Source organism: Amblyraja radiata, chromosome 21, assembly GCF_010909765.2.
Source record: "Amblyraja radiata isolate CabotCenter1 chromosome 21, sAmbRad1.1.pri, whole genome shotgun sequence".
Classification (NCBI taxonomy): domain Eukaryota; kingdom Metazoa; phylum Chordata; class Chondrichthyes; order Rajiformes; family Rajidae; genus Amblyraja; species Amblyraja radiata.
In genome coordinates, this window is record NC_045976.1 from 31509126 (window position 1) to 31525054 (window position 15929).

Sequence of the window (15929 nt, forward strand, 5' to 3'; positions counted from 1 at the left end):
CTATAAATTAATGTAAATGAGATTTAAAAGTCATGTTTTATTGTGAATTATTTGTGAATATTATTTGGACACTTAGGCTATTTAAAAATGTTAATCATTTATTAAGAAATGGATAGATGTTTAGATCTAGTAATTGAAGTTTGAAATTAGCTCCATTTGGGTAACTAACTAATAGTAAGATTAAACGAGAACTTACCAGTTTGAAGTTTGATCTGTATTTTATGAGGAGTTACGATGTGGGATTACGTGAAGAACCCGCTCAGTGCGCAGGCGCGGCATACTTCCAAGCAGCGGTGTGGAATCACAGATAGACACAGTTATTTTCAAGTAAACATAGTAAAGATAAGGAGACATCAATTTATTAGTTTGATCCATATAATGAGGGTGGGAGCGGAGGGCACGTAATCCCTCATCGTAACTCCTCATAAAATACAGATCAAACTTCAAACTGGTAAGTTCTCGTTTAATCTTACTATTTTACTTCGGAGTCACGTGAGTGACTACGTGAAGATTTCAAAGCTCTGTGATTTCAAACCGTGTAACAGTTTCATTTCACTCACTGCCGAAGTTCTTGAGGGAGGAAGTGTTATCGTAATGAACCAATGAGTCTATTTGTAGAAAAACACAATGGTATTTTTTAAACAATAACAACAAAGAATTAAGTTGCTCCCCTGGGCTTAAATTAAATATTTGCAGTTCATAAATCTTTACTGCAAATAAACCAGGTTTTGCCAACGGCTTATTATAAAATTTCTGAACGGTCTTTTCCCTTACCACCATACTGCTGTAGCCAGGATGTGGTCTATAGGCATGTCCATTCTTTAGCCGTCGACATGGATGCTGCCCTGGTGGAATAAAATTTGTACATGTTAGTGTTTATCCCAGCAGTTTCTAGCACCTGCTTGAGCCATCTCGCAATGGTTTGGCTCGTACCCCACCATAAGGTTTTTGTGACTGACCCACAAGGCTTTTCATCTCCCTCGAATATTCTGGTTGTGTCTATGTAGGATAGTAGGTGGGTCATGGCACATAACCGTGGTTCTGGTGGGTAAGCCACGACTGGATTAGGTGTTCCTGGTCTGCTCTGTTTGACCAGTCACTGGATAACGACAGATCTGGTCTGGAGCTGTGATCATGTTGTCCAGTCGCAATAGGTGTAGTGACTGGACCCTCTGAGCGGATACAAGTGCCATCAACATGAGCGTCTTTAGTGTAGCTTGCTCGAGGCCGGGGGATCTGGCTGGTGGCCATTCCCTGAGATATGTCAGGACCACACTGATATCCCAAATATGGGTATACCTGGGCTTAGGGCTTGATATTGTAAATGCCCTTCATCAGTTTTACCACCAGTGGATGGGATCCCATCGCCTGTTGTCCTGGCGCTGGTTTGAGATAAGCAGAAAGAGCACTCTGCGCTGTGTTGATGGCACTGTAGCTGATCCCTACATCGTGGTGTAGATGGCCAGGAACTCCAGTATGTTGGTGGCTGTAGCTGTTGCGTATGTTGTCCATGTTTCCTGGCAGTACTTCTCCCTTTTTTGATGCTGGTTAAGTACTGCCTCTTGGTGGATGTTCGAAGGGATGCCGACATGGTGGTGATGGTTTGTTTGGACAATCCCAGTTCCAGGTAAGGTCTGTTCAAACTTGCAACCCAGGCGTTTAATTTTCTCATGGCATGGGTGTTTAGCTTACCTGGTAGGTAAGTAGCTGATAGCCAAATATGTCTTTCGACATACCATTGCCAAATCATGTTGACCAATTTGTCGCATGATAATGATTTTATGCCACCCATATGGTTAATATAAGCCATCACCGTAGTATTTATCAATTTGTAACCGAACATGCAAGTGCTGCATATTAGATACATATGCTTTTAAACCATAAAAGGCGCCCAACATCTCTAGATAGTTAATGCCCAGTGTAAGTAGTAATGATGACTCTAGTTTAGTCCATCTACCACTTGTGCTGGATATGGAGTTAGTCGCTCCCCAGCCTTGAGCACTGGCATCTGTTTGAATAACTAAAGTAGGGTTAGTGATAAAGATAGGGCTGAAACTATGCCAAACGTTTTCTGCCCACCACTGTAGCCCTGATATTGCTTCAGTGGGTAAGTTCATGACACGATCATAGTGACCTGTATGTCGTTTTATTGCCCGTACCTTTGCTCTCTGTAAATTTTTTGATAGTGCAAAGGTCCGAATTGTGTAGCCGGAAATGCTGCTACCATTTCCCCAATTACTCTTGCTACTTGTCGAATAGTTGGTCGCTCGTTGACCATTAATTTGTTGCATGATTGTGCTAATTCAACCATTTTTGCCTTTGGCAAGGTAACAGTCATATGGACTGAGTTAATTGTGAAGCCCAGGTAGTCCATGATAGTGGATGGCTTCAACTTAGATTTATCTGGATGTAGGACGAACCCCAGAGTTTCGAGGAGCTGTTTTGTAGCTGATACTGCTGCCACAGCCAATTCCATCGTTTTCCCTACTATCAGAATATCCTCCAGATATGCCATGACAATATGTTTTTGTTTTCTTAGTATTGCCATGGCTGGGTTCAATATTTTGGTGAATAATCTTGGGCTGAAGTTCGCCCATAGGGCAATGCTTTGTACCATCCAGATAAATTTTAGGTATCTGCGATGATCCTTGTATATGGGTACTAGATAGTAAGCATATTTAAGATAAATGCTTGCCATGAAGTGTCCTTTGGAATTCAGTTGTTTGGCAGTAACATATGTCTCCATTTTGAAATGTATATACTTAACAAATTTGTTTAATGATGTTAAGTCAATGATGATGCGACAGACACCATCTTTTTTGGTTTTAGTGAATATATTCGATACAAATTCCAAAGGTTCATGTTTGGTCTTTTCGATGACCCCCTTTGTGATAAGTCTCACCAGTTCTGCTTGTCCCTCACGTTTTTCTTTGACGGAGGGAGAAATACCCTTTGGGGCCATTGTTGAACTGGCGGCGTTTTTTCTGACATGAATTGTATTTTATATCCTGTAATGTTGTTGAGTATATACTTGTCACTCGTGACCATACCCCATGCTTCTTTAAACAAGTGTAATCTCCCCCCTGTTAATAAAGCACCCTTATTCTCTATATGCTGGTAGGGACCAGACCCACCTACCTCCATGGTTATTGGCGATTCTGTTTCTTCATTTTCCTGAAGATTTTGTTCTGACGTGCTGGCGATGTTGGGGGGAGGCGCATTTTCCAGAGGGTCCGCTGCGGGCCCTGATCTAAAAGATCTTTGGGGATAATGTGCGGACCCCAAGCGTTCACCAGTCCCATATTGCGGACGTCGACTGGTGGATGCCGTGGGGTGCTGCCGCTTGGGTATCGGAGGTCTTGGTTTGCTCGTCCCGGGGCCTGCCCTCATTAGGCCGAAGGTTTTTGATGCTTCCTGCATCTCCTTCAGTTTTTTATTGAAATCTTTCCCAAATAGCAGCGCGTCCGTCTCCGCAGCTGGGGCTTTACACAAGCCAGCAAATTTGGGATTGAGGGCAGGTCTTATGTTTCCCTCCGGAGATTGTTGATCTCAAATTGTGTGGTACACATTAATGCCAGCACATCCTGCTGGCAGGTATCCATCTCCGTGGTCTCCACGGAACGAGCAAAGGCTGTGATGGCTGACGTCAGGAGCCTTAGGATCCGCTGTAGCTTGAGTTCTTGGGTCTGGATGTGTGACCCACATGCCCCCAGATTTGGCTGATGACACTTTTTACTTTGAGGGCCTCACCGTTTTCTGGTGCTGTGTTGTTTCAGCACCTCAGCGAGCACCTTTTCCAGTAATGGTTGATGCTGGCCGCCATTCTTGGTTCCAGCGGTGCTCCAGCCCGTGGGGTTGCTACAAGCGGTCCATCACACCCAACAGCTCTTCATGTTCCTGCACCCCTGGCATACTCCCGAATTCGTCCGCCTGCCCCTGTTCCAGACCAGCCCAGCCCTGGTCACCAATGCTAGCCTCCAGTAATGAGGGAGCAGAGGGCAGTGCATGAAGCACTGTGGAGGGGGTGCCTGACCTCCCTCCGCGAGAGCGCTCTTTCTGCGCATCTCGCTGGAGCTGCTCCAATTGCTGTTGGATGCAGCTCAGGCGGCTGTCTCTCCTCCATTTAGGTGGAGACATGTCCCCGTCCGACGAATCGGACGCCACCGGCCGGATGCCTGTTCGGATGGCTAGACATCCAGCCCGCAGTTCAGGCACTAGCGGGACTGGGCTCGGCGCGGTGATGGGGATAGCGGAGCGACCGGTAATTGTTCCTACCGCCTGTTGCTGCCCCCCCTGCAATGGAACGCTCCTCCGCTGGAGTCGAGCGGGGGACAGGTTCTTCTGGAGCTTTTGTGCCTTGTAGCCTCAAGCAGCGCGTCTCGCAGGCACCTGCTCCGTGAGCCGCTCCAGCGGCTCAGGCGGCTCTCTCTCCCCCCGTGCGGGTGGAGAGACGTCCCGTCCGACATCGGGAACACCTGCCGGATGCCTCTCGAGAGGCTATGCGTCCAGCCCGCTGCTTCAGGTACTAGCGGGCTGGCCTCGGCACGGTGTCGGGGAATTACGGGACACCGGGTAACGCTCCTACCGCCTGTTGCTGCCCCCCTCCCCAACGGGAAAACGGGGGACAGTTTTGTTCCAGAGCCTTTTTCTCTGCCTGTAAAAAACACAAGTAGAAAAAGGCTCACCTGTAAAAGAAAACCCGACCTCAGGGTACTCACCTGACGGTCCGGTTCATCCTGTAACGGGAGTGCCTAACTCCCGTGGCAGCCGCTGTTGCACTGCTGGCGTAATGCCGCGCCTGCGCACTGAGCGGGTTCTTCACGTAGTCACTCACGTGACTCCGAAGTAAAATTATATGCTTTAATTTCAGGTCATCCAAGTAAGATTATTTTATATTTGTTTCAGAATGCTTCAATCTATGATAATTGAAAATTTCATTCAGTTCTCTTAATGTTTAAGAAGGTTATGGGCTTTTGACTGTCCACGATCACAGCTTTTTTGTTATGTCCACAGAAAATCAATAGGGAACAAGATGCTAATTTCCAAGTATGAAAATGGCCATAACTTTTTATATACTTGAGATATGAAAGTGAATTAGGTGTCAAATTAAACTTCTTTTTATGCTTTATCTGATGGGATAAATTGCAGACTTGATTTTTAAAATCTCAAAATGTTGTAACATTGCTACAGATGGTGTTTTGGATTGGTACCCTTCTTCAAACCTAAGGAGAGTGAGGTGCAATCTGGAAAAAGGAGATGGGGTTGGGGCAAAACCTGGCAAGTGATAGGTGGATACAGTTGGAGAGAGGGATGTGGGTAGGGAATGAGGAAGGGGATGAGATGATACAAGGAAATATGGGACCAGGGAATGGGAAAGAAACGTTTGGGGAAGAAAAATAGTAGGTGGCTGGTGTAGTGGAGCTGTCAGGAAAGGTGGGTACACACCGAGGTGATGGGGGGGCAGGTAGAAGAGAGTGTGGTAAGAGTATATTACATACAATTGGAAATTTCATGTCCAGTTCAGTGGCAGCCCACTGCCCACCCTAAATATTCCCTCTCTCCACCAGAGGCAAACCATGGCTATTGTGTGTCCCATCCGCTTAATGGATTCAGTGAAGTAATCCTGCAGGGATCTCCTTCAGTTGCAACAAGCATCAAGCAGTCCATTCTCTCCCCATCCTTCCATGCTACTTCTGAGCAGACTTCACTCCAGCAACTTGTTAAAAAGTGGCCAAGATGCTAAATTGAACTAGCTCCTTACAAATGGATTACAAACATTCCCGAGTCAGTGATGGATGGTGACCTTCCACCGTGATGGGAAATGGAGAGGAAACAGACCAGAGTGAGTAGAGGAGTGAGTGAGGTGTTCTGGGTCAATGATGGTTTTGTTGAAGTATTTGTCTGAATGTTACATCTTAATTGTTCCTGTAGATTATATTCATTAGACCCTAATACCATAAACACATAATGGGGCCATAAATACTTTCAAGTTTCCATCCCTCAGTGTTCAGATACAGTGCCACATTCTACAGTCACACTTGGAGCTCACAAGACATTTCTGTGACTTCCTGTTCATCTTGTTCTAATCTGCCAGTCGGTGATTGGTCAGCAGGAGTTTTATGTAGATTGCTGCAGCCAATTGAGTTTGATTCCATTGGTTCCAAAAGCCTCCAAGATGCCAGAACTACACGTATATAAGGATGCAACAGCATTGGAAACCTCATCGACGCAGAGAGCTGGGAGAGAGAGAGGTGGGAACGGCAGCGGGATATGCCCACCTTCACTGTGAAACTTGACACTAATGATGAATTGTTTTCTTGTGTTTCAGGTTCGAGGAAGGAAACATGATGCTGGTGTGGGTTTTGGTGCTGACCGCACTGCTTGCCAGTGATGTGGCAGGTAAGGTCCATTGATTCCAGGAGCTTTAGAAATAAATTGGTGTGAGGGACGAATTCACAGGCATTGTGTTGGGACTGTGGAACATGGGAATTTCTGGTCGGGATGTGGTAGGAAATGTCTCTTGTCTGGGATACTCATCTTAGAGCTGCTGAGTTGGAAGGTGAGTTGGAGACTCTCCTCCACATCAGTGGACAGAGATTTCTCCACGGTGACGCTTCACAGGAAGACAGAGTTGCAGGAAGAGGGATATGTGACTCGGTCAGGAACCCAGGGGATGCAGAGGAGAAGGTTCTGCAGGCACTGGTCCAATGCAATGGGTGCAGTGTACTTGCCCACTGTGAGGGTGAGGATGGAGGCTTGAGGGAGGATGGCCAGAGTGCTGGCAATTATACAGGGGGAGTGAGTCCTGGAGTTGGGGAGTGAAAGAGACAGAGAAAGGTTGGAGTTACGAGTGATTTGATCATTTAACTGACATACAAAACACCACTTCCAATGCAATTAACTGCAGATGCTGGCAATCTGATTACAGGATATAATTTTGTTTGTTTCAATGAGGTAACCTCTTTATTCTGATGACGTAATTAAGTCCACTTAATCTGTCCTCAAATGACAATTCCCAATTTCAGGAATAAATCTGTAAACCTTTATTGCACTTCCTCAATAGCACGGATATTCTTCTTGAGGTTAGGAATCCATATCTGTAAACGATATAGCCACAAAAAGCAGGAATAACTCAGCGGGTCAGGGAGTATCTCAGGAGAAAAGGAATAGGTGACATTTCGGGTTGAGGGCCTTCCTCAGAAGTGCTGAAATACTCCAGCTTTTTGTGTCTATCTTCGGAGTAAACCATCATCTGCAATTCCTTGTGTAGGAAAGAACTGCAGATGTCGGTTTAAATTGAAGGTAGACACAAAAAGCTGGAGTAAATCAGCAGGCCAGGCAGCATCTCTGGAGAGAAGGAATGGGTGTCGTTTCGGGTCAAGACCCTTCTTCGGACTGAAATGTCACCCATTCCTTCTCTCCAGAGAGGCTGCCTGTCCAGCTGAGCTACTCCAGCATTTTGTGTCAATCTGCAATTCCTTCCTACACATTTTTTCTGTGAATAATATTCCAGGTGTAGTCTACATTGGGTCTGACGTGTTCCTGATATGTACCCTACACCACAAGACCACTGGTGGGTGACTATGGACAAAACCAGCCAATGTCTTCTACCAGCTGATAGACACAAAAAGCTGGAGTAAATCAACGGGTTTCGACAGCATCTCTGGAGAAAAGCAATAGCTGACTTTTCGGGGTAAGACCCTTCTTCAGACAGGTCAGTCTGATCAAGGGTCTTACCCCGAAATGTCACCTATTACTTTTCTTCAGAGATGCTATCTGCCCTGCTGAGTTACTCCAGCTTTTTGTGTCTATCTTCGGTTAAACCAGCATCTGCAGATCCATTCTTCTGCCCATTGCCGTTTCTCAGCTCCACCCAAACTGATGTTGTGTCTTCATTTTCTGAACTAAGATCCTTTCTCTTCATTGCCTTGATCCCATCATTTGTTGTCAGGGCCCCTCTTTTTACATTTTGCCTATCCCCAAATCTATCTAATACTAATATTTAATTCCTAAACTTGGTCATGTTGCAACAACAAGGAAATAACAACCGTTTACTTGCATTTATGACACAAATTTGTCCAAGGAAGGTGGACCGTGGGAGGGCATCAGGGGGAGGAGAGGTGGGGGAGGGGAGGGGAGATGAGGAAAGAAGAGTGTTCAAGAAATTATGTCTGTGATCGCAGCCAGTGTGTCAATGGGTGGTCAAAGCAGGGCCGGATTTACGTATAAGATAGACAAGCTTAAGCTTAGGGCCTCGAGATCTAGTGGGGCGATTCACCTCGCCGCACCGCCAACCATCCGCCCACCGGGACCTCCTACACTTTGCCCGCTGACCCTGGCCACTCCACCGCCCTCCAGCAGCCCGCAGCTGTCGCCTTACCTGCAGCCTGGACTCAGCACCGGGCCTGAAGTTTCCACGCTGCAGATTCCCACTCCCCCGGATTTGAATGCGCTGGGTCCTAGTGCTAGCCCCCCGAACCCTGCTATCCTCAGTGGCTGTTCCACTGGGTCTTCCCCATTCCCCTCAAACCATGTGACCCCAGCTCTTCCCCACCCACACTACAGTCTTCATACCCCCCTATCCCCTGACCACCACGACCCCTCCACCAGCCTTGGCATCAGTCCACTCACCTGCCTTCCTCCGGCATCAACCCCCATCCCTGCCGTGTGTTCACCATCCCCCCTGACCTCCCCCTCTCAGATACCGAATGGTCTGTCCGCAGCAGAGGCCTCACCTTTGTGCCCCTCTGTCTCCATCTCAATGAGTTCCCCGCCCGCCACGATTTGGAGCTCTTCTTCAGTCGCCTCCGCCTCACACCGTTCTTCCATGGTAAGGAGTCCTCGCCCCCATTGATGATCCCTTTTCCCGTCTCCATCGGACCCCCTCCTCTTGGACCCCCCCTCATGGTACAATAAAATTTGGGGGTCACCATCCGACGACAGAACAGGAGAACATTCTCAGCGGCTTGGACTTCCGAATCGGCCACTTCCTACTGGAGACCGCAGCTCCCGAAGTCCACAGGCTGAGCTGGGTGGAGATTCACGCTGGCGGCCTTAGGCAAAGGGATCCCAGGGCTCCACGACATTAAAATCAGTGTGGCCCGAGGCTGGGAGCTCCGCAAACCACAACTCCATGATGTTGAAGCAGCAGGCCCAACACTCCAGAGCTTCAAACGGCGATCCAGGTAAAGCGTCGCCCACTCCGCGGTGAATCCAATATGTATTTTAAATCCAACTGTTTAATGACAACATACAGTAGGATCTAAAAGTGTCACACTGTCACTGTCGGGTAGTCATGGTCCTCTAGTCGTGGGGATGGGGGATTGGGAGGTGGGGGGGGAGGGGGGGGGGGGGGGGGGCCCTCAAACGTGAAATAGCTTAGGGCCTCTCTTCATCTAAATCCGGCCCTGGGTCAAAGTAATTTTAATGCTATGTGATGTGCAGGTGTGTGCATGTGGCATGTGACCAGTGGTGTGGTCTTGAGGAGAGAAGGTAATGTTATTGAGAAATAGAGCCCTAGGGTCAGTGTAGACCAGTGACCCTGGGGTAAGATGTCATCGCTCCCTGAAAGTGGTAATCCAGGTGGACAAGGTGGTGAAGAAGATGTTTGGCATTCTTGCCCTCAGTGAAGATTAAGGAGTTGGTATTCATGCAACAGCTGTACAAGATGGTGGTGAAACCTCACCATGAAACTGTGCGCAGTTCTGGTCGCCAGACTTCAGGAAGGATGGGGTTAATCTAGAGATGATGCAGTAACGATTCACAATGATGTTACCAGGTCTGGTGGGCTTGGGTTATAAGAAAAAGGTTTATAAATTCACGAGGGGCATCGATAGAAGGTCACCGTGATGGGGGAGTCAAAAAACTGGAGGGCATGTTATTCACAATGAAGGTACCAGAGGAAGTGGTGCATGGGGGAACAATTACAATGCTTCAAAGACACTTGGATAGGTACACGGATAGGAAAGGTTGAGAGGATATGGGTTTAATGCCGACAAACGAGACTTACTCAGGAAGGCCCTCTGGTCAGCAAGTTGGTTTAAATCCAAGTTCTCTTTAACTGACAGGGACGACTGACTCCTTGGGACCGGAGGAGACCCGACTAGACCATGAAAAACGCGACATAGTCAAAGGACCGTGTGCTGAAAACTGGTTTCATTTTCCTCCCTTAAAAACCTGTTACCGTTTTTTCTCTGACGCAAAGACATGGTCAGATGCTGAGGTAAGTTCTTGAAACCAGTGGTTGTTCTAGGAGGCCTGGGGAACATTGCTCTCTGCTGGTTCATTCCCATGAACTCACAGCACAGTTGAATCGTTGAATTGCCTGTGATGAGTCCCTGTGTTCCAGGGTGCGCTTCACTGTGGCCGTGGGCTCCGGTTTCTAACGATCGGACCAGTGGGTGAAATATTGGGGATTTGGGGGAAACTCCACATCCAGGAGTTAACACAGACCTGGGATTGACACCAAAGAGATTAAAGAACAAGAACTTTGTTTTAAGGAAATCAACGTGCTGAATTTCCAACATCAATTTAGACCAATTACTGAGGGATTAGCAGGAGGATGAGAGACCCTGCTTCACAGCAATAAACTATTCTTTTCTTTAAAGGAGTTTTGCAAATGCCAACCATGTTCTGGACATCTGGCTACTGTGGCCTCAAACGAACACACCACATTCATTGTTGACCTGATTGCAGTAGTGGACACAGATAAGCCACAAACTTGGATTGGTCTCAATGAAAGATGTCAGGTACTGTTAAAAATGGCACATTGGCCTGCAGGTTAATGGCCAGATCTGCAGTTGTTGTCCTTCCCAGATCATGCATTGATCTTTGCAGAGAGCAGATTACAGTCAACACATTGATGGAACTCTGAAGTCACATTGTTATTAAGTAGTTTGAATTTCAAAATGAAGTTTTAATGTTTAGATCAGATAACCAGTCTTTACTCAAGAACGTAGACAATTTCCAGCCAATTATAATTGGATGCATTATTCTAAGAAATTATATTAAAATTCTGGCCAGTGGCGGTACTGTGGCACAACAATAGAGTTGCTGCCTTACAGCGCAAGATACCCTTATTCGATCCTGCCTGTGGGTGTTGTCTGTATGGAGTTTGTACGTTCTCCTTGTGACTGCATGGGCTTTCTGCAGGTACCCTGGTTACCTCCCATATTCCAAAGACATGCAGATTTGTAGGTTAATTGGCTTCTGTAAATTGTCCCTGGTGCATTGGATAGGACATGTATGGCTGATTCCTGGTCCGTGCATGCTCAGAAGGCTAAAGAGCCCGTTTTCACACTGTATCTCTAAAAAACTAAAACACAAGGTAATTTAGTAACGAAGATATAGGTCACCCTCAGCACTGGTGGATGAAAGGGCTCTGGTTGGTTCAACTTTTGTTGGTAAATACCATCTCTCTGTTCTGCAGCCTTCCCTGGAAATATGTTTTCACCTTCACTGGTGTATCTGTGCCCCTCCCATGTCATGGTGACAAGAACTGTGTTCAGTATCCGAGTGCAGTCTCACCAAGGTTCTATACCATTTTCACACAACTTCTCTGTTTTACAATTCTTTATCTCGAGAAGTGATCTCCACAGATGTGTACACGGGTAACTGGCTTTACAGTCAGGATGTGTTCCTCGGGATCAGAGTACTGATGGAATCAGCATTATAAAGGGGTATAAACAATATCAATATAAAATACACATACACAACAAAATGGGAGCAGGAGTAGGGTGAACTGGGGTTGGGGACCGGACTTTGTGCCTTCACTCATGGTGGGAGCCATTGTGGGGGGATGTTCTATGTGTTTATGACTCTCATTGGTGTTATGTCTGCATTCTTTTTTTGTGTGTTGCAAAATGGCAAAAAGCATTTCACTTCACTACACCTGGGTGTATGTGAATGTGACTAATAAAATACCTTTGAGTAGGCCACTCAGCCCCTCGAGCTTGTCCCACCCTTCACTATGATCATGCTGATCAGTGCTGGCCACAATTCCTGCCGCTGTGTTGGGAACCAGGCGAGAACCTGATCTCACTGATGTGTCTGCTCTGCTATTTGCGTCCTGTTCTTTACTGCTGTGGTCTTGTCTCCATCAGCATCTCCCATTTCTCCCTTCATTCTGCCCGATCGCTTCTGCAGTCGGGTTCCAGTTAATCCTTTCCCTGACACTGGATCATTTTTGTTCCCTTGGCCCTTTTGTTGACTTAGCCCAGATAACATGAAACAGATTCACTTGAGCAAAGTGCTCATGCCGATAGATATAACATTGGCCAAACTAAATCCAAGAAAATAGTTGACCAATTTACCTTTTATCTTATATTCAAATTCTGCAAAACATGTCTAGAACTTGGTATTCCCCGAGGAAAGGATATGTTAAATGTTCAGACACATTCAAAGCCCCTCGAGTCCTTGGGCTGGGCAGTGAATATTCCAGATATACTGAAGGGCAAGGAAATGTAAACTTCACCAAAGAGCCACAGAATGAAGGAACAGTTACTGGTTACTTGTGCCTGTTACTTATATGATATTCCCCCACCCTGCCAGTCCATAGTTTAAACTCCCATCCACTGCCCTACTTGTCCCGGCTGCTCGTATTCTGCTCTCACTCCGGCTCAGGTACAGCTCCTCCCTGTACTGTTATGTGGCAGCTTACTCAGCATTCCAACAGCAATGACCAGTGATTTATACCCACAGGAAGGTAATTTCAGATGGGCCGATGGATCTTCATACATTTACAATAACTGGTCAAGTGGGGAACCTAATAATTATGGAGGTGTCGAAGACTGTGTGACCGTTAATCGTTATGGTAAGTTTAACAGTAAAATAAATGTTTTTTGATCGACGTTAATTTCAGAAACAGTATTGAACAGGTTACTTCAACAGACCTGGTGTTACACAGAACTGGTGTTACACAGAACTGGACTTACTTACAAGCAGTGAGAGGAGGATGTATGGGATGTAATACAGGAGCCAGGGGCCAAACACTCAGTGTAACTGTGCAGGTGGAATGTACAAGGGGGTAACACTGGAGTTAGAGGAAGGTTTCATCAACACACACTCTGACTGCACCTGACACCTCCACAAGAAGTGACTCCCTATATTTACAAGTCAAACTCACTGACCAAGTCAAGCTCATAGGCTCTGGCTCAAACAGATGAAACATTTAGACCAAATGGCAAACAGAAAATGCTGGGAACACTCAGCAAGTCAGGCAGCATCTGTGGAGAGAGGAACAGAGATAATATTTCCATCAGTAACCTTCCCGTTTCCTCTGCAAAAATGCTACCTGACATACTGAGTATTTCCAGTTTTTTTTCTCCAGATTATCTCTATTGCAGTATTTTGATTATGAACTAACATGTAAGTGCATTCCCTGCTTCTAGGTGACGGTACTTGGAATGATGTCAAATGCGACATAAGTCTTCCTTTCGTTTGTTCCTACAAACTGTTCTGCGATTAGAAGACTCCAGAATCATCCCCTCATCCTTTCCAGCAGTGGATCCAGTGCTTTGATTTCTTTGTATCCGCTCTCACTGTCTGTGGTGACTATACTCACTTAACTTCTCAGCCAATAATAAAGAGAACTGCATCATAAGCTGTGTGTTTGGTGTTGTGTGAGTCCAGGTTCTCGCAGCCTTCCTGTCCCACTGTTGCTTCCTCCCCACCTCTGCACTCAGTGCTGCGCTGAGGAGAAGGCGGCACAGAATTTGCAAAATGAACTAAAGATAGACACAAAGTGCGGGAGGAACCCAGAGGGTTAGGAAGCATCTCTGCGCAGACCTCAGCACAGCAATTTGGTTTATGTAATAGACCAACCTAGTGTGCATTGCTCAGCAGCACACTAACTGGCTACTCGCCTGAAATGGGTAAAATTGCATTCAAAATTGTATCTTAGTATTGGGAAAACTCAGGAGGGTAGCTGTGATGATAGGCACTTGGGGGGCGAGACTCTCATTTAGACTAAAAGTAGAGAGGGGAGATAGGCAGTGTGATGAGGTTGGGACGGTTGAGGTGATAGGTGAATGAGATGAGGTGGGGTGATGGCCAAATGGAGCTGAGAGATGGAGTTGGGAGACAGGGGCCGGTGGATTTTCGGTGGAGACAGATAAGCAGTGAGATGAAATGGGCGGATTAAGCCAGGTGGGGGAGAGAGACTGGATGGTCATGTGGAGGCACAAGAGAATAGAATGCAATGTATTGTCATTCAAACCTAGGTTTGAACTAAATATAATTTCTACAGTTTTTTATATTACCAAACAATCCAAGACCCACACTTAACACAGTTTACATAAACATCCATCACAGGGAGTCTCCAACATCTCCTCACTGTGATGGAAGGCAAAGTCTTTATCCCTTCCCTTTGTTCCTTCTCCCGTGGTCCAGCAGTCCAACTGCAGTGTCGAGGCGAACTGGGGCTCCGATGTTAAAGCCCCCGGCGGGCGATGGTAAGTCCTGAGGCCGTTTAAGCCACGCCGGGCGATGTTAGGCCCCGGCTCCGTATCCTTAACCCCGCGATTCCAGCGGGAGAAGTCGCCGTAGCGGAGCTCGGAAAAGCGGTCTCCCAGCAGGGACCTGCGAGCTCCCGATGTTCCCGTCCACCGGGTCTTCCACCGGTGCCTCCGAACTCCAAAAGTCGGGTCGCAGCCGCGCGCCAACACAGCTCTTCCCGCTCCGAAGTTGGCCAGCTCCGCGATGTCAGTTCCGCAGGCTCTGCAACTGGAGCCCTCAGGTTAATCCCGGCCGGAGGTCGCCGCCGGCTCCACGATGTTAGGCCCAACGACATCCGAGACCCGACAGGGAATAGTCGGGTCCCCGCACAGGGAAGAGATTTAAAACGGTTTCCCCCACAGCCCCCCCACCACCCCCCACATATACACAGCTAAAAAAAATAATAAAAACTAACTCAAGACATACATTTAACAAGACAAAAATAAAAAAAGACAGACGACTGTAGTCGAGCCGCTGCCGTTAGGCACCGCCACTAACCCGCACTGCAGGCGCTTGAATCTGAGAAGTAAAGAAGATGAAAAGGGGAACCAGTTAAGTGATGTAAGATGGACAGGTGGAACTAGTTGGGGGAGGGAATAGGAGATACAATAGGTTAAGTGGGTGGGTGTGATAGATGGAACCCAGTGGGGGAAGGAAACTACACTGGGTGATGGTGGACTGAAGGGGAGAGGGTTGACAAAACGACAGTGAGAAAATCTGGGTGAATCAGAATGAGAGAGACAGGTACACGGGGAGGGCGGGATACGTGAAATTGAAAAATTCAGTGTTAATACCATTGGGTTATAGATTACCCCAGTGGAATATAAGATGTTCCACAGATGCTCCCTGATCACTGTGATCATCAAGAAATGTTATTTTGCTGTAGATTACCACATCTGCAGTCACCCATGTCTCCGCATACCTAAGCAAAGTGACCCTTCCATCAAGAAGGAATGGAACATGTGCACGGCAACATCAGCCACCGGTTCTCCAAGTTATGTTTCCAAGTCAGACTGATGTGGACACATTTTTTCAACATCACCAGGTTTAAATCCTGGAACACCCTTCCCAACAACATGGAAATATCTTCACAAGATGAATGTAGCGTTCAAGGCAATCTCTTCCCACCACCTGGTTCAGGGAAACAAGGGATGGACAATTGCTGTCTTTGCTGGAGACACAAGAATGAAAAGTAAACCACTACAAAGTCTGAATTGGAACAGTCATGCTCACCCTTGGACCACCCAACACAATCCACCACTTTAAACCACTGTAAGCCACAGGCCCAATTCTCAACTGCTTTTCAAGGAAAACTAGCATTGTGGAACTGTACCTCACGGATTGGGAGACTACTGGGTAGAGGAAGGTCAGAGATACAAAGTACATGAACACACACTGAACAAACACTGCTACAAGCCTGTGGGCCCAAAGATTCA

At 46.9% G+C, this 15929-nt stretch overlaps 1 protein-coding gene and 1 long non-coding RNA gene across 2 annotated transcripts in view; both read left to right on the top strand.

The window, feature by feature from the left end:
• Positions 1-13465, top strand: part of LOC116984994 (lectin-like) — a 30687-nt gene extending 17222 nt beyond the window's left edge. The window contains exons 5-6 of the mRNA XM_033039354.1: positions 12700-12811; positions 13389-13465. Of these exons, the coding sequence (XP_032895245.1) occupies positions 12700-12811; positions 13389-13465 (189 nt within the window). The remainder of the gene's footprint in view (positions 1-12699; positions 12812-13388) is intronic.
• Positions 6230-10266, top strand: LOC116985282. Its single transcript, XR_004415236.1, has 3 exons — positions 6230-6251; positions 6329-6399; positions 10068-10266. It is a non-coding gene; the product is annotated as an uncharacterized LOC116985282 (long non-coding RNA).
• Positions 13466-15929: the final 2464 nt, after the last annotated feature.